At 41.3% G+C, this 26,483-nt stretch overlaps 1 protein-coding gene across 7 annotated transcripts in view; it reads right to left on the bottom strand.

The window, feature by feature from the left end:
- The window catches only part of RELCH (RAB11 binding and LisH domain, coiled-coil and HEAT repeat containing), a 251,582-nt gene that overhangs the window by 39,087 nt on the left and 186,012 nt on the right, over positions 1-26,483 (bottom strand). For 4 of the 7 annotated variants that reach the window (XM_073630909.1, XM_073630910.1, XM_073630911.1 and 1 more), the window contains 5 exons: positions 21,231-21,313; positions 20,520-20,583; positions 14,107-14,245; positions 12,967-13,083; positions 7,554-7,642 (listed from right to left, as the gene is read on the bottom strand). In XM_073630909.1, coding sequence (XP_073487010.1) covers positions 7,554-7,642; positions 12,967-13,083; positions 14,107-14,245; positions 20,520-20,583; positions 21,231-21,313 — 492 coding nt within the window. Of the gene's footprint in view, positions 1-7,553; positions 7,643-12,966; positions 13,084-14,106; positions 14,246-20,519; positions 20,584-20,741; positions 20,825-21,230; positions 21,314-26,483 lie in introns of those variants that run through there. The other 3 variants (XM_073630912.1, XM_073630908.1, XR_012244472.1) reach the window with 2 other exon arrangements.

The raw sequence follows: 26,483 nt of genomic DNA, 5'->3' as shown, positions 1-26,483 counted from the left end.
GGGTCCGACTTTGCAGAAGGACAACAATTCACAACCAAGTCGCACCCATCCAAAGTTGCACCAAAGTTGCACAAGTGTGAATGGAGCCTTAGTAGACATTATAATTTATTGGATTTGGCTAAGTAAACTGACTTCGACAGTAACACAGGACATTTTTCAATCACAAGTTATATATCCATTGAATTCCTAAAGTATAACTGAAAAAAACAAAAAACAAAAGCATCTAAGAGTATCAGCAGATGAACTGGAGAACCGAACTGTAAATGTTTGCAGCTCACCTTGACAAGTGTCAGAGAAAATATCAAGTCCCGACTAACAAACTTACATAGTAGGAATCCACAGTCGATTTTCAAGTTGTCTTTGACAACACATCCCAAGGCCACATTCAACAACAACAATGCTGCTGGATGTTGGCGTCCACCAGGGCTTTTTTTTCTCAAACAATAAGTGCTGGAACTTAACCACGGCCCCACAAAACCCCTCCCCCTACACACACCCTCCAAATCCCATCAAATAGTGGGTGTGTTCAGTCAAATTTCATGAAAACAGTAGGAGGGTCTTAAAGGGGCATTAATTACCAGAATTGCATTACATACAGAGTGCGGAGCTGTAATTTGTAAACACAGAAACCAGACTTCTGTGTTTACAAGCGATTGTGGTGAGCAGGCACCAAAGGGTCTGAGCCAGAGGTGGTGGAACTGAGTTCCACCAAGTTCCCACTGAAAAAAAACCCTGGCGTCCACACAGTGCAGAGTAAAAAGAGGTGGATCACAATACTGATAAATTAAAGTTCCAAATATACCAAAATCTATAACATAGTGTGTTTCCGAGCTTGCATTGCTTGCTCCCTCTTAAAAGTGTGCTTTGAAGGTGTCTTGGAAGTCGAATGTGGGCTTCTGGTATGTAAGCTGTTTAGTTGGGTCACAAATTGATGTTTCCTTGGACACTCACCAAGGTGTGCTGCAAACATTGATTTCAATTTTCCTGTTCATCTACCGATATTTTTTGTTTTGTTTTTAGTACATACTCCTTTGTGGGGATTTGTGGTCAGCTGTTGAAAGATGAAACCATAAACAGTGGGGACGGAAAGTATTCAGACCCCCTTAAATTTTTCACTCTTTGTTATATTGCAGCCATTTGCTAAAATCATTTCAGTTCATTTTTTTCCCTCAATGTACACACAGCACCCCATATTGACAGAAAAACACAAAATTGTTGACATTTTTGCAGATTTATTAAAAAAAGAAAAACTGAAATATCACATGGTCCTAAGTATTCAGACCCTTTGCTCAGTATTTAGTAGAAGCAACCTTTTGATCTAATACAGCTATGAGTCATTTTGGGAAAGATGCAACAAGTTTTTCACACCTGGATTTGGGGATCCTCTGCCATTCCTCCTTGCAGATGCTCTCCAGTTCTGTCAGGTTAGATGGTAAACGTTGGTGGACAGCCATTTTTAGGTCTCTCCAGAGATGCTCAATTGGGTTTAAGTCAGGGCTCTGGCTGGGCCATTCAAGAACAGTCACGGAGTTGTTGTGAAGCCACTCCTTCGTTATTTTAGCTGTGTGCTTAGGGTCATTGAGCACTCTGGAGAAGGTTTTCGGCCAGGATATCCCTGTACTTGGCTGCATTCATCTTTCCCTCGATTGCAACCAGTCGTCCTGTCCCTGCAGCTGAAAAACACCCCCAACAGCATGATGCTGCCACCACCACGCTTCACTGTTGGGACTGTATTGGACAGGTGATGAGCAGTGCCTGGTTTTCTCCACACATACCGCTTAGAATTAAGGCCAAAAAGTTCTATCTTGGTTTCATCAGACCAGATAATCTTATTTCTCACCATCTTGGAGTCCTTCGGGTGTTTTTTTTTTAGCAAACTCCATGCGGGCTTTCATGTGTCTTGCACTGAAGCTTTTGTCGGGCCACTCTGCCATAAAGCCCGACTGGTGGAGGACTGCAGTGATGATTGACTTTCTACAACTTTCTCCCATCTCCCGACTGCATGTCTGGAGCTCAGCCACAGTGATCTTTGGGTTCTTCTTTACCTGTCCCACCAAGGCTCTTCCCCCCCGATAGCTCAGTTTGGCCGGACGGCCAGCTCTAGGAAAGGTTCTGGTTGTCCCAAACATCCTTCATTTAAGGATTATGGAGGCCACTGTGCTCTTAGTTTCTAAGTGCAGCAGAAATTTTTTTGTAAATTTTTTTGTAACCTTTGCCAGATCTGTGCCCTGCCACAATTCTGTCTCTGAGTTCTTCAGGCAGTTCCTTTGACCTCATGATTCTCATTTGCTCTGACATGCACTGTGAGCTGTAAGGTCTTATATAGACAGGTGTGGGGCTTTCCAAATCAATTCCAATCAGTATAATCAAACACAGCTGGACTCAAATGAAGGTGTAGAACCATCTCAAGGATGATCAGAAGAAATGGACAGCACCTGAGTTAAATATATGAGTGTCACAGCAAAGAGTCTGAATACTTAGGAACAAGTGATATTTCAGTTTTTCTTTTTTAATAAATCTTCAAAAATGTCAACAATTCTGTGTTTTTCTGTCAATATGGGGTGCTGTGTGAACATTAATGAGGAAAAAAAATGAACTTAAATGATTTTAGCAAATGGCTGCAATATAACAAAGAGTGAAAACTTTAAGGGGGTCTGAATACTTTCCGTCCCCACTGTATACACAAGACCTTTATTCTGAATCACCAAGCTCCTCTTTGGAAAAGTGGGGTATTGGACTTTGTAAACTAGAACTAAAGGCAAAACCTTTTTTCATTTTGGATAGAGTAAGGGAGGGTCTAACCCTTGTCTATAGAAACTAAAGACTAGAAAATTGGACTTTAAAGGCACACGGGTAGACCATATAAAAATAATTGTAATTTTTATTATTTTATAGAATTGAGTTTAAAAAGGGGAATTTATTACATATAGATATATATATATAAAATTCATAAAACTAATATTGTATAACCCACACACAGATTCTGACACCACTTGCAAAATACAGAGTTACAATAGTACATCCAAAGGTGCAATGGTTGAGGTTCCAATAGTAGTAACTGAAAAAGGATGTAGATGTAAGCTCATATGGGTCAGAATGTGAATCCAGGCACAGAATATTTGCTTATTCACTCTACAGGTTGCGCGTAGGGATACGCTTCTTCAGGAGCACAATGATCAAAGTATCATCAACCGCAGAAATAGTAACGTAGTAATTTGCTGGTAAGCAAAATTAAATGGATATGTCCAGGAAAAATAGCAGCAAACGCACAGCTAAGAAAATACAGGTACTGGTGACATGAACCAGCGTGAGTATATTAGAGTTACCAAGCCTGTATAAGAATTGTAGGAGAACAGGCTTAACTAGTACCTCAAGATTTTGGGCCGTGCTGTGTGGTATGCGTTTGTCTCCTGGCATCCAAATAGCATTTGGATGCCAGGAGACAAACACATGCCACACAGCACGACCCAAAATCTTGAGGTACTAGCCTCTTGGATACCAGGAGACAAACACATACCACACAGCACGGCCCAAAATCTTGGGGTACTAGCCTCTTTGAGCCTTAAGCCTGTTCTCCTACAATGCTTATATAGGCTTGGTAACTCCAATGTCACCAGTACCTGTATTTTCTTAGCTGTGTGTTTGCTACTATTTTTTCCTGGACATATCCATTTAATTTTGCTTACCAGCAAATTACGACGTTACTATTTCTATTCGTTACTATTTCTGCGGTTGATGAAACTTTGATCATTGTGCTCCTGAAGAACCGTATCCTTACCCGCAACATGTAGAGCGAATAAGCAAATATTCTGTGCCTGGATTCACATTCTGACCCATATGATCTTACATCTACATCCTTTTTCGGTTACTACTATTGGAACCTCTATTGGAACCTCAACCATTGCACCTTTGGATGTACTATTGTAACTCTGTATCTTGCAAGTGGTGTCAGAATCTGTGTGTGGGTTATACAATATTAGTTTTATGAATTTTATATACATCTATATGTAATAAATTCCCCTTTTTTAACTCGGTTCTATAAAATAATAAAAATTATAATTATTATTATACTTTTGTATGGTCTACCCGTGTGCCTTTAAAGTCGAATTTTCTAGTCTTTAGTTTCTATATATCTATTGTTGGGACGTTGGCACACTGTTACCTGTGTATTCACAGTGTCACCCTGTGAGAATACACGCTAAATTCGTAATTTTTCTCATTAACCCTTGTCTTTTTTTTTTTTTCTTTGCTTCTGCATTCCATTGGGAAGCCAAAACAGGAAGTGAAAGGAAATCCTTTCAAAATGAGAGAACTATTAGTCGTCAACAGGGTCATCTGTACCAGCGTCCCCATTAGAAGATTGAAAGAAAATCCCAAAATTTGGGTTGACCCCAAAACAGTGATAGAGGGGAACTTTTAATGATAGCTGTAAACATGACAAAGAGGGCGAATCTCCTTAATGGAGCACAGATAGCAATAAAGCCAGACAGATGTTCCAATTGCAAAAAACTGCCTTTAATCACTTGCCGACCTCATTACGCCCTTATACCGCAGCAAAGCGGCTCTCCTGTGCTGGATCACGTACCTAGTAAGTGATCCGGTGTGCTTGGGTAAGGAGCGTGTCACCGGTGTGCCCCTTGTGCTATGATTAGTCACAACACAAGCAGATCAGGGGTGTTATGGCCAATGGATGACCGCTGGTACCTGCTGATTGATGAGGAGAAAGAGTAGAGCTCTATGTAAACAAGGCAGATCGGGATGTGCTGGATTTTGCTTCCCTGCAAAGCAGCAAATAAAATCGAGCACATCCCTTAGTAAAAACACTGGTTAGGCACACGTTTAACCCTTTGATCGCCCTATATGGCTAACCCCTTCCCAGCCATTAGTCATTAGAACTGTGCATATTTTTAGAACTGATCCCTGTATTCGTGTCACTGGTTCCCACAAAGTGTCAAAAGTGTCAGTTAGTGTCAGATGGCCAGCAGCAATATCGCATCCCCGCTATAAGTCGCTAATTGCCGCCATCCCTGATATTAAAAATAAAAATTCAAGCATATCAGTTAGGGCTATATATATATATATATATATATATATATATATATATATATATATATATATATATATATATATATTAGACACAGGCACAATTTTCATACTTTTGGCTCTGTATGCCACCAGAGTAAAATTAAAACAAAACAATTCAAATGAATTTGAAGTGCAGACTTTTAGCTTTAATTCAAGGGGTTGAACATAAATATCAAATACAAATTTTAGGAACGCCAACCATTTTTATACACAGCCTCCCCGTTTTTTCAGGGGCTCAAGAGTAATTGGACAAATTAATATAATCATAAATAAAATGTTCATTTTTTTATATTTTGTTGAGAATCCTTTACTGGCAATGACTGTCTGAAGTCTGGAACCCATGAACATTACCAAAGACTGGTTTTCCTGCTTTCTGATGCTTTGCAAGACTAACTGTAGCTGTCTTCCATTGTTCTTTGTTTGTGGGTCTTTCTGCCTTTAGTTTTGCCTTCAGCAAGTGAAACGAATGCTTAATTGTGTTGATATCCACTTCCACTTCTCTTCCTTCAAAAGCTCCTGGCTTGCTTTTGCAGTGGGCATCCACTAAGGCCCCACACAGGGGGAGTCTACAGAGGGCCCAGTTAAACAACCCCCCAAAAGAGGGTCGCCCTCAGAGCCCCCACAGTGCCGTTCCTCTGGAAGAAGGCGTCTGGGGTGGCCACATGGACTAGTAGGCCGCAAAAGCCGTGGCCTAAATTTTCGGCCGCCCACCGCGAGTGCACAGGTCCGCGGGGGGATCGGACTAAGCAGAGCCGAGGAATGAGGGCAGATGCCCGCAACAGAAAATGGCGGCCTCCGTCACCCGCTCTAGGGCTGCCCTACACGCGCCTGGTTGGTAGGCCGCAAAGCCGCGGCCTAAATTAGTGGAGGGCCGCCACAGGGGGCGCGGATCCGCGGATGTCTGGTCACCTGCCCAACCATTCAGCAAGTGCCAAGGTGTACACCCCCCCCATACTGACATCCCTGAGGGGGGGTGGACAGAGTGTCCAAAGCACCAGAGGCCTGGGCCTCACCCAGGGAAGGGGGGGTCTGGAGAAGAACCCCAGAGGGACCAACCACCCCAGGGAGCACCCATGCCCCACACCACTCCAGGGAAGGAGAGGAGGGGGCCCTTTACCGCTCCAGCGAAGTGCTCAGGTAACACTCACAGACAGATCTTCCTCGCCACCGAAGTGGGGGGGCTGTCGGCCATGAGGAACGCTGCAACACAGGCTGAGACCCGGTCATATGCGACCTTGCAAGATGTTTAACTCGCAGGGCCAGCCCCTGTCCAGTGGGGCTATGTTGCGGCCAACCTAGTGCGTAGCTGCGGTCTGCATGCACTCGCTGGCCAGACTGGGGAGACCACTGGATCTTAGTGTTCAGCCCATCACCCAGTCTGACAGTTGATTGTAGATCTCACAGGAAAAAAAATCAAAGAGAAAAAAAGTAGTTTAGAAAGCAAAAACAAAAAATTGCCAGAACCAGAGACCCCAGCAGGGAACTAGGTCCTTACTCCTGACTAGGCAGAAATAAACTAAAGGCCTATAGCAGAGGGGGTGTATATGACCTAGGACTGCCCATAGGCGTAGCCAAGTTTTTTTTCTGAATAGTGTCCTACTCCTGTAGGGGGTGATATAACCCTATGGTTCTGAATAATGGACCGCTGTGTCTGTCAATGAACGAAAGAGAAATTTGCATTTATTATTATTTTTTAATGGGAGCCTGGAAAGCATTGTACCAGCGATCAGCAGATCGTGGGTGTGATGCAGATTCGAACCATTAATGGGCAGGCTGAATGTACCAAGCTGACTGATTGATCAACTTGGGTACAGCTAGCCTGCCAGATTCTCTTGCGATAATCATGGTCTTCTTCCGTCGGAGACGGCTTACCCCACCTGCCCCCCCACCGGAAGAAGACCATTGCAGGAGGGATTCCCCTGTCAGCACTGTTTGTGTTGATGGGAAAATCGTGCAAATTTCTTGCAGGAAAGAAATTTGCACCATGTATGGCCTGCCTTACATATACACTCTGAATATGGGTGTAACATGTAACAAGTTACAAAAGGTGAACTTATCCTTTAAACCTGATAATGACAGATGTGACTTCTGTTGTGTGTAGATATTCTATGGTACCGCTTATGAAGGTATAAAAGTAAATGTTATAACAGAGAATTGGCTTATAAAACATATGTCAAATCAAACTAAAGTAATCAGTGACCTCAGTTCAAATGAGGATGCTGAAAATGCTTTTGCAATAAAATTTGAATTTTGATAGCGTCTGACACAGAAGTTGAGGATGCAAATGTTAAGCCTCATTCACACTGGCACTCCTATGTCTGTAGCAACACTTGTGCAAATACTTGCCTAAATTTGGCACAGGTAGTTTTAAAAAGGGACCTACTGCCATAAACTGGTTGTAAACACTTTATTGAATTACCCTGTATGTTATTAGGACATTAGAGTAATTACAGAAATAAAGCACGTACCTCATGTTCAGGGGACAGCTGTTCCATATCAGCGCGTAGGCACCTGAGTCCTGGTAAAAAGTGATTCACCATTAACTCCTCAGATATGACTGCAACATACTGTTAAGGAATTTTTATATAAGCGATAGAGTTGCTTTATACTGTGAACGCTGGTACATTGTCTGTCAGATACACAAAAACACATAATGTAGACAACGTACATTAACTTTCCTGACGTGCACATAATTGGCAATAAAATGCGACATAAGCTAATCATCAACTATAACCCCAACAGTAAAATGTTGCTTTCTAGTTTTGGACAGAGTGGAGTTAGAACACCCTTCAAGCTTTTTATTGCTTTCCCTGTTGGGAAGGTCCAACCGCACTATTTATCCTGAGGACCAACATCACCAGCAAAGAAAATGAAGGGCCTTTCATGGTTGTCACCAGAAGAGAACCAGAGGGGACATCTCCCAATGGGTACACTGGTTCCAGTGAAAATGCCAGAGGTAGGATTTGCCCTAATTTTGAGGAGATTGCTTTTAATTTCCTGTTATGATGACTGAGAATCCTGACTTTATGGAAAACTAAACCAAAAAAAGTTTTGGCAGCAATTAAAAACTTTAATGACTGACTCAAAACGCCAGAAAAAAAAATGGAACAATTAGTATCTGGTCACAAAAACAACTTGTACTGTATATTGATTCGGAGGTTGGCAATGTTAGTTCTTATATCTCCCTCATGACAGGCTAAGCGCATTCAAGCCCCCCAAAATGCTATATATTGCAACTTATCAGTTTTTAGGGGGCTGTATTCATTTAAATTTTTCAGGTTAAAGCTGAATTCCAGGAATTCAGCTCTTCTGTAAAAAGTGAAGGCACACTAAGAGTTAAATTCAAGGAGGTGAATGACATCTCCTGGACTTCTCTATCATTTACATTTGACAGTTTTATTGCACTCCCGGAAGACATCTATCGCTGTATTTTAAGGAGCCCTGATGCTTCAGGTCTAAGCATATTCAACATTAAAGTAGGTGAACCTGTTTTGCCTGCTCTTCCCTTCCTCCTGCTCAATCACAGAAGCCTTTTTATTATGTGAACTCATTTATAAAATACAAAGGCTTCTCTGAATGGGCAGCAGAGGGGAGAGGCAGGAATAGCTGCTCTGTGTGCCTCAGTCTCCTTTCTCACAGCCCAGAGTATCAGTGTATGGTCCGGCAGCTCCATAAACCTGTCAAGATATAAATAATAGAAATAAGCTCAGGGGATGTCATGCACCTTCTTGGACTTAACTCATAGTGTGCCTGTGATTTTCACAAAGTGGGTGAAATCCAGGAATTCAGCATAAAGCGCATTTTCAATAGCAGCTGCTCTTGCTAGAGATGCAGTGTACGTCACTTTCTGCGATATGAAAAGAAGGTATACGCTTACTCTCTCTTGTGTAGACTACTATTCCCATCATTCCATCATGTAATGAAGAAAGATAAAGACAGACATGCTAAAAATCATAGCCACCCAATAGATACAGTGGTGAAAATACTAGTAGACATAAAAGGACAAAAAGTCTGTTTTTCACAGGATTACCAAGTGAAAATAAAGAAATAAATCCCTGAAAAAAGAAAAAAAACTAACAGGCACCAACTCTAAAAGACCAGTAAACTGCAATATATGACATTTTTGGAAGAAGAAAAGATTACATAATATGAAATCAGCACCACATTTTTCAAAAAGAAGCCAGAATATGTATAGATTCATAAGAATTCCAGTTCAGCTATGCTAAAAACTGACAACAATCCAAGAATCTCTTCAACCAACAATCTATACCATGAAAACAATCAGTTAAGATAAAGTACATAATATATAGAAATCTCATTGACCACAGTAAGCTCTTAATATGCCACAAAAGTCTAAAAAATCTCAAAGTGTTTGCTTTACAAACGATGTGAAAAAGGAATAAAGTAAATGCCGAAAGCTGGATGACAGAGTAAAAGAGGAAGTTGTCAGCAAGGAAGCAGTTATTGATTGACACATCACTGGAACTTCTCCTTTATAAGCACAAATGTACCATTTATATTGATGTAACCATCCTCTTTTGCAATCGACAATGTTAATTTTAAGTAGACTGTCCTGAAGTTTTTGGCAGCAACAGGCAAATGCACTGTAAGTTGGTTTCCGGTAGCACATATTTATTCATACTGTTGCATGACTTGATATCTCTTTAGAGCCTCGGTTATCAAAGAAACATGTTTAAAAAAGACTTGCAATTTTAGATCAAGATCAAAGTGTTAAATCAATCTGATAAGTAATGGCTGACCACAAGTTCTCCAACAAGGTCTCTAGAGCTGGTCATACACCCATTAAATGTCAATGCTGCACCAAAATGTCAAAGCAACACCTGGATTGGAAAATCGACTTTCGTCAAAGGAGCCAGGTGGAAAATTGTAAACTCAGCAGCGACTGCATCCAATCAGCGTGGATGGAGAAAATCTATACATGTACAGCCAGCTCAAGACAGGGGCTAATTTTTTTTTTAACACAGAAAAACTAAGACAATGAACCTTGAATGCAGACATGTAAAGGACTAAGGTGGAATTTCACTCCTGAACATTACTCATGATAAACGTGTACGGCAATTTTGTAGATGAAAAAAGAAAAACAACACTTTAAAGATCAAAGGTCAGGAATAGATATTTTCAAGAATCTGCATCTCCCCTCTTAGGTTGTTATACTAGAAGCCTTAAGTGTTTGTTACACTTACCTGATCTGTGCAATGCTTTTACACAGAGCAGCCTCCTTTTCTGATGTGCCCCACCAGCACTCCTGGCTCCTCCCCTGCTGAGTGCCCCCTTGGAAAGCCACCTATGAGGGCACTTATGCAGGCTTGCTCCTAAGCCGCACTCTGTGTATCTATTGATACACAGGGTATGGCTTGGCACTGTCCCGCCCCCTGCTCACTAACTGTGATTGACAGCAGCATGAGCCAATTGCTCCCACTGCTGTGAAGGAGCCAGTGAGGAGAGGACAGGAAGGGGGGCTGTGGCTGGATACAGATAGCTTTTTTACCTTATTGCATAGAATACCTTTAAAACCACTTTAGCCCTCTTGAGCATGTCTGTTGATTACTTGTCTCTCTCCCTGTGAGGGCAGAATTTTTTCTCTGTGTTAGGCAGTTAAACTTTCTCATTAGACACTAAGCCTTTCTTTATATTTTATGTATTTTGGACAATCTCTATGCTATATGACAGTTTTTTGGATGCCTAATCAACATTGCACTTAAGTGTATTGATATCCAAAATGCCAGCGCCCATTGGCTGGCCCAAAATGAACTATTTCTACTTGCATACTCTTGAAGTACTCTAGCAGAATAAAGAGGGTGTTCCCTGCTGCAGCAGGAAAAACAAGATCATTTAATGTTTTGGGGTATAAGAAGTTAGTTTGTGACGAAACCGGTCGGGCGAGGACACACAGATTTGTTTTCGCAATTTTCGCATTGGTACCGTTATGCTGTAGCTTGTATTTTAACGCACTGCCCTTGACTATATGTCTTAGTGCACTGTTTTTCAATAAACACCTTTAAGAAGGTATTTTACACTACTGAAGCCCCTTGTCTTTTTGGTTTACCGCTGGTCTGTCTGGATGATACATACACAGTGCAGGAACAGATCATACACCACCTGTACTATTTCTTCCATGGACACATCTTGGATATCCAAATGCTTGTTTGACCTTCCATAATAGGGGGTCTACATCTTGGGGTAAGAGCACATCCTGACTTTAATATTAGTGATTCAAGGTGGAGGATTTCTTTGGATTTGTTTCACAATCGTCTTTATAAGCACCTGAGTTGATGTTTATTCATCGTATCATCCTTTGTCTTCACTCAGCCTGTGCTGCTGAATTGAACTGTATTAGCACTTTCTGGACTTTTAGTGTTTTTTGAATATTGAGCGCAACTTTTTACACTATTTTATGGGACTATAGCCCGTCTGTTTACTGGGCATTTGTCCTTTGATAAAGTTTGGTTCTTAGATGACATGGGATGCAAAACTCTTTAAAAAAAGCGAGATCTTCGTCATCTTTTTCATGTCGATATATAGCTTTAATTTTTGTGTCCCCTGTTCTCACTACAACACTGTGTTGACCTGCTCTGTCTTAAAATGCAACATGTATGCATTTTAACGCAACACAATGCATGCAAAACATGCATCAACGCAGTGCAACGCAACACAAGTAAAGAAGAAAAAAATAGCATAGTCATTAATTTTATCCCTTTACAAGCACCCAAACCAGTGGCTATCTTTGGGGAATTGGACAATGAGGAGAAGAGAAGTGTGTGCAGAGCCAGTGCTCTCTAGTCAGCATTTCATAATTTATTAACGATGATGATTTTGTAGCTCACATTTGAACACTTCATAAGTCTTGGTATATATAAGGTCCAAAACTGCCCTTCATTTTCATGTTCCGAGAGCAATGGATTTACCCAATAGCGTATTCTTGCCCCAATCTCTTCATGCGCCGCCTACAATCACAATGATTAGGGCCTGTTGTGCTAGACATCCTGTTTACCAAAAAAACGCTCCAAAAAAGAAAATATGTGTTCACTCACACCTTATCTAACCCTCAAACAGGAACAAGATGTGAAGCCACGGGAAAACCTGCAAAATGCAAACCATTTTAATGCCCGGGAAAACCGTGTGTCAACGCACATCAAAATGTGCATCAACACGCATTAAAACATATATAAAATGGATGGAAATGTAGATCCAATTTCCCTGCATTTTATGGCATGCCAGTGTGAATTCAGCCTAATTGTTTACAGACAGCAAATGAGTACAGGTAAATGGAAGTAGATCTACAAACGACTCTTATAGCCAAGTTAATGGCAACACGCAGCCTAGTTTAAATCAAATTTAGTCTGTAAATATAGCATACAACAATAACCACTATATAAAGGTGACATGCACAAAACAATTACTACAATTCTATTACTTGAAATGTGCTGTTATGCCGCGTACACACGAGCGGACATTACGGCGGACTTTGCCCGGCGGACTGGATTTCGTCGGACAATTCGATGTGTGTGGGCTCCAGCGGACTTTGTTTTCTCAAAAGTTGGACGGACTTAGATTTGAAACTTGTTTAAAATTTATCCGTTGAAATCGAGTCCGGTCGAAAAGTCCGCCGTCTGTATGCTAGTTCGACGGACAAAAAGCCATGCTAGGGCAGCTATTGGCTACTGGCTATGAACTTCCTTGTTTTAGTCCGGTCGTACGTCATCACGTACGAATTCGACGGACTTTGGTGGATTGTGTGTAGGCAAGTCCGTTCATTCAGAAAGTCCGTCGGAAAGTACATCGAAAAGTCCGCCGGGCAAAGTCCGCCGTAATGTCCGCTCGTGTGTACGCGGCATTAGTCATTCAGAATGAAAAGGATACAACAGCAGGAAAGCGCACTGTAAGCTTCAAACAAGTATGTTGCAATGTCAAGTCTCTTTGAATCCACCGACTGTTGATTGTTGACCAAGGCTAACTTGTGCAAATTAGGAAGAACAACTACAAGAAGGAAAGTTATGATTATCTTCTTTGTAAATATTAATTTCCTGTTATATACATATACACACTTAGACTTAGCCTGGCCATAGATGGATCTTTTTTTTCCCGTTCAGCTAGCAGGCTAAACGATATAAAGAAATGTCTTCCTCCATCCACAAAGTTGAGGTGGATAGAGGAATCCACCTCACTTAGACATCATATTCTGACAGCGGGGACTCTCAGCGGCTGCAGGAGAGTGATTGGCTGCAACTGCTGATCAAGAGAAGTTTTCCAACAAGCCCATTCAACAGAAATCAAAACATTAGATTAACTTCTGTAGAGCAGGAGAGGCCACACGATCAAAATTTGTCCAGTGCCTGCTGAACTTTGGTCCATCTTATACTAACAAAATGGGCCAAAGACTGCATGCTTTTAACATATATAGTACTGGTCTATGGGCAGTTCAACTCAAAGTGTTCCTGGAGTTAATGAAAGCAAACATTGCTTGTTTCTGTGCCCGTGGCTCTGTTTGGTGGTTATTTCTTAATCTGGGTATACACAAAGCATTTTTGTTTTCATTCAACTGGCGGTTGAACAAAAAAAAAAAAAACTGACAGATTCCCACATCAACACAAGCAATGTGGATGCGGGAATCTCCCTTGTGATGCTATTGTATTCTGACAGTGAGGCCTTTCCCCGTCAATATACACTGATCAGTGCTGCAGCCATAGGCTGCATACTCTGATCGAATTTTTCCAGCAGGACCGTTGGGCAGAGAGGGATACCACCACATCAAAAATTGGGCTGTTCCTGGTGAACCGGATGAATTTCGATACGTGTATACCCCGCTTAAAATCTCTTTTTAACGATATGGAAGGGAAAAGTGAAAAACTAATTTTCCACAGCTAAATAAATTAAGTCTGGAAACTGCATGCAGAAAAGGCAAAGGCCACAAGGCTAACCCTAATGAAATACGGTTCCCTCAGCTGCTCTTTGACACGTGGTACAAATCTGAAAATCTCAAATGTGAAGAAACTGACTTACATTCATCTCTAAACCTTGGCTCTGCATTAGGTCCAACTCTACCAAACGTCCTTATAATTTCTGTCTGCAGGGAGTGCTGATCTTGGTACTGAGGGTCTTCAAGGAATGAAGCCAGCTGCATTTTCACTCTCTCTAATAACTACAGAAAAAGAAACGTTTGAGAATCATTTGCACACTACTCACAAATCATTCTGCCTTGGCTAGCAGTTACACAAGTAAATTGTTAGAAGTATTTATAAAGAATTACTTTTTGTTCATATTGTTACAGAATGCAGCTGGACAGCACTAGGGACGTAGGGGGATTCAACAGTGTCACAAGGCACACGTCAGCAAATTCAACTCTAAAGGCCCGTACACACGATATGAAAAACGGATGGAAAAATTTGTACGACAAGCTGTTTTTCCGAATTTCGGATTGTTAGTGCGGTTTTCGTACAAAAAAAGTCGTATGCGGAGAACTACACATGCTCAGAAACAAAAGAATACATACAAAACTATTCAACACATTACATCACTTCTGACGTTGTACGAAAATTTTCATATTGTGAGTAACCTCTTCACTTTCAAAATGAGACTAGCATACCATTTGTTATTTTACCTGTTTGTGTGCTGGTGTAGAGAAAGTAGCATATTTGATGAAAATGGTCCTGCAAACTAAAGATAAACCTCAAAGAACAGAGAAGCATTGGCTGCCCAAGGGACCTCTTAACAACTTGGCTGCTTCACTAGGCAAACATTAGGCATTACACACTGAACGTCTAGCAGCACTTCTGTGTTGTTAATAAAGAGCAAATACAAGCTCAAATGATAGGAGGAGAAAAACATAACCAAAACTCCCTGCTTGCCTCTTTTGTCCTCCTATTAAGTAGTAATATAAAATGCAGAAGAATGCATTATTCTGCTACCAGTGACCACCTAAAATGTGTTCCACTTATTCATTCTAGGAAGGCAAACGTGCAGTGTTGCCAAGGCATGGAACATTTAATTTATGTAAGGTAGGGTTCAGAGATACTGAGTGTGCAGGTAAGTGTCCAATATAACCCATGTTTACAATGTCTGGTGTGGGCATAAAGTATTCATAGGTCACCTTGGGGGAAAACTTCTGAAATCTTTTCATGACTTCGACTGATCATGTTAATACAATAGTTCAAGCTGGTTCCTAAAACTAGAAGTCTTAGAAAATCTCCGCTTCTTTTCCTGTTGGGGTACCCCAGAGCTCCAACCTTGGGCCACTCCAATTCTCTATCTATACCTGTTCCTTGGGCCAGTTGATAACCTTGCAAGGTTTCCAATGCCACCTCTATATGCTGATGACACCCAGATCTATCTCTGGACTCCTCAACTCACCCCCTCAATCTCCTCACGTATTACAAACTTACTGAATGACATATCAGTAAGGATGTCACACCATTTCTTCAAACTCAATCTTTCTAAAACTGAGCTTGTAATATTTCCTCTTCCCCTCCCCTTGACTTTACCATTGAGATCAACAGCACAAGCATTGGTCCCTCCACACACGCCAGGGTGCTGGGTGTAATCGTAGACTCGGACCTCTCCTTCAGCCCCCACAGCCAATTACTAGCTAAATCTTAAAAGGAAGAAAAATCCTGCGAGCCACAATGATCTACATTTTTTAAATTTACAAAACAATATCACACCATCAAGTTCTTTTTTCTTATATATATATCTTTGGAACCGCATTGGAACCTGACATCTGGTGATCAGTACTGAGCGCTGGGGTGGCTCCTAAGCGTGTTTTGACTTAGTGTAGCAGCTGAGTCACATGCTCTGAGGTGAGCATAATACCTGGGGGGCCACTGGATTGCACCAGAGCATGGTTTGCAGCACAAAGAATACTATGAGCATGCTGGAAAATAATATCAATGGACACTTATTATACACATCTTTTTGATATTGATCTACAGGATTTCACTAATCACTTGCAACATTGTTTATCAGGACTGTTTATCACATCAATCGTGGGGCACTAAGCGCTTTTTGAACTTTTGTATGCACTTTAATGTATTTGCTTCATTGTTCTATGCACGCTCCACTCTAGTGTGTTTGTTTCATATTCTATTGATAAATTTATAATTTTTAAAGTTCACGTATTTACATATTTATATATTTTGGATTTATCACTTTTTGATTCACCCAGAGGGGTTATTCGTTACATATATATTTTATTAGTGTTTTTGCACATAATTTTTATGTTTGTATTTTGTGTAGATCCTATATTTATATACCGATTGATATATTACACTCTAGTGCAGCGTATTCTTTCTACTGGCTAAATCTTGCTGCCTTAAAGCGGAGTTCCACCCATTTTTTTAACTTTGTGCTGCATGCCCTTAGCTCATACCTTTCACAATGGGCATTTTTTTTTTGCTCGTAAATACCTTTTTTTTTAAATTATTTCTCCATGACTCTTGCCTTTCCCCTGCCTAGGCGATTACGTCACTAGGGATTTCACAAGGGTTACTGGGATAACAGCGTCATGTATCCCAGGAGTCCTTGCGAATCGCCTACTGCCAAAACCTTGTGTTATTTGTAGCTAGGAAATGACACGAACAGGAGTTAGCCCAACTGAGTGCATGCTGGGAGCTGTAGGTTCCTCCCTGCGGAGAACAATGGGGCCGCAAATCTTCTTGGACTAAATGTCCCATGATGCTCCTGTCGTGATTGTTCCTCCACTGTGGGCAATGGAGAGGGAAAAAGAGGGGGGTGAGTCGTGGAAACATTCTAACAGCCCGCCTGCACCCCCTGTCACACCGTCACTGCCTGATTTCAGCAAAGCGCTGCAGCCTGCTGGCCCTGTCACCACTTCACAGCAACGCCATGGTACACAGTACACCCGGCTACAGCTGGAGAAACTTGCTACCTTCCTCTCCTGTCCTCTGATTGACAGGTGGCTATAGCAATGGGGCGGGAACTTACACCGACATAGCAACCTGTCAGAAAGGATGGCCTCGCTAAGGCAATAATGCACGGGATGTAGAGGCATATGCTGGGTAGCCAGCTGCACAGAAGTCCTGGAAATTAACACAGGAGGGCTTCAGATGCCCACAACTAAAACGGAACCTGCCTACTTCCGAGATCAGTGAGTAACAAACTATTTTTAAAGAAAGTAAAAGTGCAAAAAATATGACAAGTTAGAAATGCATATCTACATGTTATGATAATTCCAGAGCGGTCGTTTGGGGGACTGGAACTTCACTTTAACCTCTGCAAAATTTCCAGAATTCACCCCTTCCTGACTAAGGACACCACAAAACAACGTATTCACTTCCTGGTTATTTCCCGCCTTGACTACTGCAATTCTATCCTCAGTGGCCTACCTTTACAAAGGCTATCCCCCCTTCAGTCTATTATGAACGCCGTTGCTAGACTAATACACCATACTAACCGATCTGTGAATGCTGTTCCTCTCTGCCAGTCTCTTCACTGGCTTCTCCTACCCCATCGTAGGAAAATTCAAAATACTAACCACAGCATACAAGGCCATCCACAACACCACACCCAGCTACATTACTCCATCTGCAGATATCGCCCAAATCATCTTCTCTGCTCCTCCCAAGACCTCATGATCTCTAGCTCCCTTGTTACCCTCCCGGACTTCTCCAGAGCCTCTCCCATCCTCTGGAGCGCTCTGCCCTAGTATGTCTAGTCAGTCCCACCCTGTCCACCTTTAGGCGATCCCTGAAATCTCACTTATTCAGGGAAGCCTACCTCACCCTCCACCTAAGAGCTGTACCCGAGTCGCTATTGTACCACCTCCCCTTTAGATTGTAAGCTTCATGAGCAGGGTTCTCCTTTTTCTTCTGTATTAAATTGTATTGTAATCGTACTGTCCCCCTCTACATTGTAAATCGCTGTGTAAACTGCTGGCGCTATATAAATCCTTAATAATAATAATAATAATAATAATCTAAATCACCATTTTCTTCAAAATGTGAAAGGCGCATAATTGAACTAAACCAGAGCCCTAGGCCTCATCCACATGGACGATTATGTGCATACACTGGATTCCAGCAGCAAGAATCAGTGGATTCTTGCAGCTTGGATGATGATCGTACATGAACAACAGTGACCGCTCAGGCTGTACAAAAGCGATGTCAGGCTGGGAGGCAGCAGCTGTTCTGTCTGCATCCGGGCACGGGCATCCATTCCTAACACTGGTTGTGCATATACGTGCAAATAGCGAGGGCTCCTCTCAGCTGGTCATTGCTTTGTACCGGCTAAGGGGCCGCAGCTTTGTGTATACACCTGTCATCCAATTTGCAAGAATCTGCTGAATCTTACCACTGGAATTCGGTGTTTGCACATAATTGGCCATGTGAAGGACCTGCAATAGTCAGAAATGCAGACTTACTAGGAGACAAAAAAAAAAAAAGATGAAAAGAACGAGTAGTACATGTAGACTCTATCAGTTTAATGTAAATAACCTTATCATTTGAAATGTCATTAAAACATGCTCCTGGTCACGGTTTTTAATTAGATGTGCATGAGACCAGTCATATTTACTGAAGCCAAATGTGGTTTTCCGTAGTTTTTTTCTCAATACAAGTCTACATGTCTGCACAGACTGACTGAAAGACATGTAGCCTAAGGCCTGTTTCACGTGGGCTTCAGCTTGTATAAGAGCAGTGTGAACAGCAAGCTTTGACAAAGCATTTGCAGAGCTTTCAGCTTTTGTTGTGCCATTCAGCCCCAGTTTGTAAACGATGAACCCAGATCCTAATGGGATCGTTGATTGCCACTTTAGGCAAACTGCTAGCAGGCTTCAGCACTTCTTGAAGCTTGTTGTTCATACTGCTCTTATACAAGCTGAAGCCCATTTGAAACAGGCCTAGATGTGGCTCGTCCTGCTACATGGTTTTTGGCTATTGAGAAATTGTGTTGTCTGAATTTAATAGATATATAGAAAACCCCTCAAAGCAGAATCTTTCACTGATCCTAAAGAAACAGGCTCACCTGAGAGTGGTGCTATGGATAAAAGATTAGTTGTGAAATACTACTGCATGGAATACAAAATAGTTAAACCCTATAACCATGTATTAGCAATATTTTATTACATGTATATATAAAGTATAATCTAAATCTTTCTTGAAAACCCCCTTTCCTCTAGTTAAAATGTAACCATATAAGACCATTATACTTAGGTGTTGTCACACTTTATTAGTATCCATGTCACTGCACTCTGTAGGTGTGAGACAGCAATGAGTCCAACACACATCCTCAGATTTCAGGAAAGGGAGGGCAGTGGAGTGGTTCAGCAGAGCCATACCTGGAAGAAAACTGAACTACTCAGCAGATAAGCTTTGATGACTGAATATTACTCAAGGATTAATTCTCAGTGTTGACTGGAAGTGTGCCTTTTAGTCAGATGAAATTACATGGATTAAAGAAGTTTCACCAGGAATTAAAACAGCTTGTTAAACCCTCCTAGGAGAACCAATGCACATAGGACCTGCCCCTGGTAAAATCTGTGCGGTGTTTGCTGAGCAGCATGGTCGAAACTACTGCCCCCTTCCTCCACCACTATCTGACCATGCTAGAGTAAGGAGATGAATACATTAGTTTCAACTAACAGCCCACAGAAGAGAGGGGGCAGAACAGACACAGAGTACACTGAATCCACATAGCCTCAGCCATCTGAGCACTACTAGACGGACCATCTACAGCAAGGATCTCCAAACTACGGCCCTCCAGCTGTTGTGGAACTACACGTCCCATGAGGCATTGTAAAACTCTGACAATCACAGACATGACTAGACATGATGGGAATTGTAGTTCCTGAACAACTGGAAGACCATGGTTTGAAGACCCCTGAATCAATATACGCTTACTGCGATTTTTTTTTACCAAAAATATGTAGAAGAATATATATTGGCCTAAACTGATGAAGAAATTTATTTTTAAAAAAAATGTTTGGGGATATTTATTATAGCAAAAAGTAAAGAAAGTTCTATTTGTGAGGAAAAAAAGGGCGCAATTGGGTACAGCATTGCATGGCCGCGCAATTGTCAGTTAAAGTGACACAGTGTCAAATTGTAAAAAGTGCTCTGGTCAGGAAGGGGGTAAAATCTTCTGGGGCTGAAGTGGGTAAAGCAATCCCAACCATAAAAGCTAATTTTGGATTGTTTGCATACACAACCTTTGCTCATTTCAGCAAAGAGCTACATGCATGTAGCCTACAACAAAACATTCCTGATATCAGGTATCAATTTCAAACTTCATAAGTGTGGCGATTTCCAAATAAAATAAGCTCTTACATCCAATTACAAACTAGTCATTATTCTTTACTGAAAAAGTACTTCATGAGCTATAACTGTTTGTATCAATTAAAACAAAGGTGTGTTGGAGTCGGACATATTCTACTAATACACATTTGGTTAATCTTAGAGACTTACCTCTCTCTGTGTAACAGTCTCCATGATGGTACCAAAAGCTGGAATTGTGGCAATGCGTACAGAGCTATAAAAGATTAGATGTGGTTTGGAGATTTATATAAAATATGTTAAAAACACAAGGAAAAAATATGAACTTTAAAATTGAGTGATTTTTAGCAATTAAATGGGTCAGGAAAAGTCTCAATAGAAGAGAATTAGTTTGAGACAGTCATTAGAACTCACAATTCTGGGTCACTGGACAAGGTAACAAGGGCCGGAGCAACTCGCTTGTCAACTAAGGATTCCCGCATGCCTCGGAGAATCAGCTGTAACCAGTCAACATGCAATAAAAAATTGTTTGGTAAATGGGTAATAAGACTGTTAGCCGTGACTGTGGATGGGCAGATACTATAACTGGTTTTATTTTATTTAAATGATCCAAAATAACATGCATTGAATTGGGAAGTAGTATACACAGCATGCTGCAAATTAATTGAATTAAAAGTGTTAGTCAAAAAATTAAGCATCATTCTGTCAGAGATGCCCCATCAGTTTCTTGTGACAGCAGTATTACCACAGACACGTGGGAAATCTTACAAGAAAGGTCTTTAGGAAGTCCAGTGATGCCATTCCGAATTAAAGTCAAAATTGTGTCCAATAAGGTGATTACATTCTGATGGGCATTTCAAACATTTAAGATGCTTACTGTAAAAAAGCACCTCAGAAACTTACATTTCAGGATCGCTGGAGAGAGTGATGAGAGCAGGGACAACTCTCTGAGCAACCAAAGTCTCATTCACCCCCTTCACCAAAAGCTGATTGGCCGGAACAAAGGGTAGCCATGATGCGGTGCACAGAAGAGGGAGGCAGAAGAACAACAGAGCCAGAGAAAGGGGAAAAAATACAAAATGCAAAACACGGATTAGAAGCTACTCACTACTTGCAAGCTAAGGCTTATAAAGGCAAAGAGCAGCAAAAGAACTGGCGTACTTCTAATACTAAATTGCAGTGTACTAGTTCAGCCTTAAAAGTCACCTTTTGGAATAATAAGCATGCTCAAAGAAATAGAATTTAAAGGAAACTGGCATATTATGAATAAAACACATTTAAGAACATGAACATGTTCTTTCAAGTATATCGAAAACCAAAACTTTTTTCCCCAATTTTGAATAGCGTAGGGGAGCGTTAAAATTGCAGTTTGTTTTTTTTCTCATCAGCTCCTCTTTAGGGAGATTATCCTTTACTTCCTGTTCTGGAAACTCATCAAAAAGTAAGAGTATATTTTTCCAGTGGGAGGAAAATTCCCTCTAAGATGGGAACACGTGTCCTCATTGGAAGATTTCCCCTCTATTACTAGTGGCAACTTGAAATTTTAGATTTAACCACACTGTAATTTGCAGGGACATTGGTGATCAGTACAATTAGAAAGAGCGAATCTCCCCAAAGGGACACAGACCAAAATAGGAACCTGACATTGGTTCTAACCACACCCCAATTTATTCAAATCATAAAAAGTTTATACGTTATGCAGTGCATTTTGGGTTACTGTAAGATAAGGCAAGGAAATTGTATTTTGCAATCAAATGGTAAACAGTACCAGTAAAGTGGCAGCAGTTATTCTCATTGCTTGACATTTCACAGTGACTAATAAAACCCAAAATTCACTGCATTAAAGCTCTGCCAATGCCACCATCTTTTATGGGTTAGTTGAAACAATCTCAATAAGTCTACTATACTCTCGATCATACTTCTTCCCTATGAATTAGAACTGACTTAATGGAAAAACTCAAATTTTGCAAGGTGCCTCCATCCCCATTGTACATACAAATGCAGAGTTTTGCCCATTGGGACTTTAGATGAAGTGCCACACAGCCAGTAATAAAAACATAGTACAGGTTTATTGAGTATATGCCACCAATCAGGTAGATTGAAATGTGGGAATCAGACTAAGGGATCCATACTCGCAGAGATGCAGGATGCTGCATGCCACCGGTAGCCATCATCTCTGAGTATGGATCCCTTAGTCTGATTCACAAATTTCAATCTACCTGATACATTTCCGTGTTCATTACTAGGTTATATCTTTTAACCGTTTTACTTTAAAGATTATGTCTATGTATCAACCCCTGAAGAGTGAGACTGAACTCACAAAACGCGTTGGGTTACCACAGATGCTGAGACACAATTACCATGGACTATTTGATTAATGTATGTAACCATATATTGGATCTGTATATTTGGGCCAACTGTTTGGCATTATGACACCTTTTTCCAATGTTATTGCTACACTCACTAAACCTGTACTATGTTTTTACTACTGGCTGTGTGGTGCTTCATCTAAAGTCCCAATGGGCAAAACTCTACATTTGTATCCCATAAAAATGTATTACTCTCTCATTAACAAACCCCAAGGGCCAGTGTTGATGAGCTTTTGTTCACTTCATAACGGATTCTCTCCTGATGTCTATGGGAATGCAAAAGCAGCTGAAGCAGGTGAACCAAACTTCAACCAAATCTCAATGCTTTCGGCACCTCAAACTGATGTCCAAGCGTGCTGCATTTGTCCATCAAAGCCCGCTTACACAGGCTCTAAAATTGCTAACTGCTTGTCCAAGCCCTTCCAAAACTACCCTGCTAGAATACAGTATGTTTCAATGATAAAGTTCCAGATGAACCTTCCAGTTGAAAATGAATCCACCTTAAAAAAACAGAAATCTGTCATCCTCACAGTGTGTGCTTCTCTTGTAAAATAGTCCAAACAAGAAAACAAAAGGCCATTCACTAAGAGTTACAGTATCTGAAATCAGAACTGTATGTACAATATCTCACAAAAGTGAGTACACCCCTCACATGTTTGTAAATATTTTATTATATCTTTTCATGTGACAACACTGAAGAAATTATACTTTGCTATAATGTAAAGTAGTGAGTGTACGGCTTGTGTAAATTTGCTGTCTCCTCAAAATAACTCAGCACACAGCCATTAATGTCTAAACTGCTAGCAAAAAAAGTGAGTATACCCCTAAGTGAAAATGTCCAAATTGGGCCCAAAGTGTCAATATTTTGTGTGGCCACCATTATTTTCCAGCACTGCCTTAACCCACTTGGGCATGAAGTTCACCAGAGCTTCACAGGTTGCCACTTGAGTCCTCTTCCACTCCTCCATGATGACATAACAGAGCTGGTGGATGTTAGAGACCTTGCGCTCCTCCGACTTCCGTTTGAGGATGCTCCACAGATGCTCAATAGGGTTTAGGTCTGGAGACATGCTTGGCCAGTCCATCACCTTTACCCTCAGCTTCTTTAGCAAGGCAGTGGTCGTCTTGGAGGTGTGTTTGGGCTCATTATCATATTGGAATACTGCCCTGCGGCCCTGCCTATGAAGGGAGGGGATCATGCTCTGCTTCACTATGTCATACATGTTGGCATTCATGGTTCCCTCAATGAACTGTAGCTCCCCAGTGCTGGCAGCACTCATGAAGCCCCACACCATGACACTCCCATCACCATGCTTGACTGTAGGTAAGATACACTTGTCTTTGTACTCCTCACCTGGTTGCCACCACACACGCTTGACACCATCTGAACCAAATAAGTTTATCTTGGTCTCATCAGTAATCCATGTCCTTAGTCTGCTTGTCTTCAGGAAACTGTTCACAGACTTTCTCGTGCATTATCTTTAGAAGAGGCTTCCTTCTGGGACAACAGCCATGCAGAACAATTTGATGCAGTGTGCGCCGTATGGTCTAAGCACTGACAGGCTGACCCCCACCCCTTCAACCTCTGCAGCAATGCTGGCAGCACTCATACGTCTATTTCCCAAAGACAACCTCTGGATATGATGCTGAGCATGTGCACTCAACTTCTTTGGTCGACCATGGTGGGGCCTGTTCTGAGTGGAACCTGTCTTGTTAAACTGCTGTATGGTCTTGGCCACTGTGCTGCAGCTCAGTTTCGGGGTCTTGGCAATCTTTCTATAGCCTAGGCTAGCTTTATGTAGAGCAAAACATTTTTTTTCAGGTCCTCAGAGTTCTTTGCCATGAGGTGCCATGTTGAACTTCCAGTGACCAGAAAGAGAGAGAGAGCGATAACACCAAATTTAACACACCTGCTTCCCAGTCACACCCGAGACCTGGTAACACTAAGGGTCACCTGACACGGGGAGGGAAACTGGCTAATTGGGCCCAATTTGGACATTTTCGCTTAGGGGTGTACTCACTTTTGTTGCCAGCAGTATAGACATTAATGGCTGTGTGTTGAGTTATTTTGAGGGGACAGCAAATTTACACTGTTATACAAGCTGTACACTCACTACTTTACATTGTAGCAAAGTGTCATTTCTTCAGTGTTGTCACATGAAAAGATAGAATAAAATATTTACAAAAATGTGAGGGGTGTACTCACTTTTGTGAGATACTGTATAAGATTCACAGCAGCCTTATTTAAAGATGTGCAGGAAAATGATAATTACGCATCATAACTGGAAATAAGATCTGCTCTTCTTTTATGAATGGTCATAGAACAACCTTTTTGTTTTATTCTTCCTAAAGTCACTTATAACTGCGCACATGGAGCACACCAAGTACATACATAAATAATTATTTTCTGTACAAGATTATAAAGGTTTGGTGTTTTGCAACTTTTGCTGAATGAATATCTGTTATCACCAGTCAGCACTTTTACTTGGGACAGTGCCAATAAAGCACAGTATTTTTATAGTTCATTTCCTGCTACGCATTTTACTCTAGGTAGTACCCAGAATGAAACGAGAGAAGCAGTCATCAGTAAGCATCTGCAATAATGTAACAATCCATTTCTAAATTATTCTAATAGTGCATTACCTCTCAATTTGATTTTTGACTATTTACATTTATTCTCACTTGTCCCACATCCTGACAGCACTCCAAAACTGGCATGTCATTTTAGAAAACAAAAGGCTTTTTTAGCTAACAGTTTTACCCTTCTCCAGCCGTCAATCTGACACAGGGCTGGCATTTCTGTTCTGATAGAGAGACAATAAAAACAAAATATCCCTGAAAGGCTCCATCACTACAACAGCTTAAGAGTGAAGATTACAAATTAAAATCTTAAAACAATTCCTCTATATCACATTACAAATTACACCAGTGCTACATTATGTTATGGTCCATTCACTTCTACAGTGACCGAAAGACTGGAAACCCAGGCACTATTGCAGAACTAACAGTGTTCACAGTCATTAAGAAAGCTTTGATACCTGCACATTAGACCATTGATGTGGAAAATGCCAGTTCAAAATTGGTGAGCATACAATTATAGTAGTGTCACCATGTATTAACTGACAACTGTAGATGGATAGGTGTTCTAAAGAGGCTGACAGCAAAACCATTTTAAAGATACAGAGGCTACCATTGCTTTTTTTGAAAATGCAAGCCGCTTATTTGTCAGCGTGCTAAAAACTTTCTATACCACTGACCCTGCCTCAGAATTCTTATCTTTTTATTAGGCCCTCTGAGAAAGTCAGTGGCCAATAAAACCCCCCAACTGTCCATAGTAATCTGAGAGTCCAAAAAATCAGGCATATTTACCCAGCCTAAATAGTAGGGTTGCACTGATACTAGGCATTTTTGCGAATATTGGTAAACACAAAAATGCTCCGATATCGGAAGTGATGTCAGCTCGGGAGTGGAACGCCGCCGCATCCTCCCTTCCGGCCGGCTATCTCCTCTGGCTCAGGGCTGTCTTATTGCACAGGCCAACCTGGGCACTGCCTATGTGGGCAGGATCTGTAGTCCTCCAATCACAGGGCATGGAGAGGAGAGGAGATCAGACCAGAAGACATCCTTCCAGCACAAGTAGCAGAGATAAGATAATTTGGGGGCAGGTGGGCTCCCCCTTTCCAAGCCCTCCACCACTCCCAACACTTGCCGGCAGTCTCCCTTCCCTGCATGGCACACATCTTGAGCACAGCACTAAGCAGTATCGGTACTCGTACTCCGCGTTAAA

Source organism: Aquarana catesbeiana, linkage group LG05 (genome assembly GCF_042186555.1).
Source record: "Aquarana catesbeiana isolate 2022-GZ linkage group LG05, ASM4218655v1, whole genome shotgun sequence".
NCBI lineage: Eukaryota > Metazoa > Chordata > Amphibia > Anura > Ranidae > Aquarana > Aquarana catesbeiana.
The sequence above is the reverse complement of the archived record's forward strand: the minus strand, read 5'-3'. Positions and strand labels throughout refer to the sequence as shown.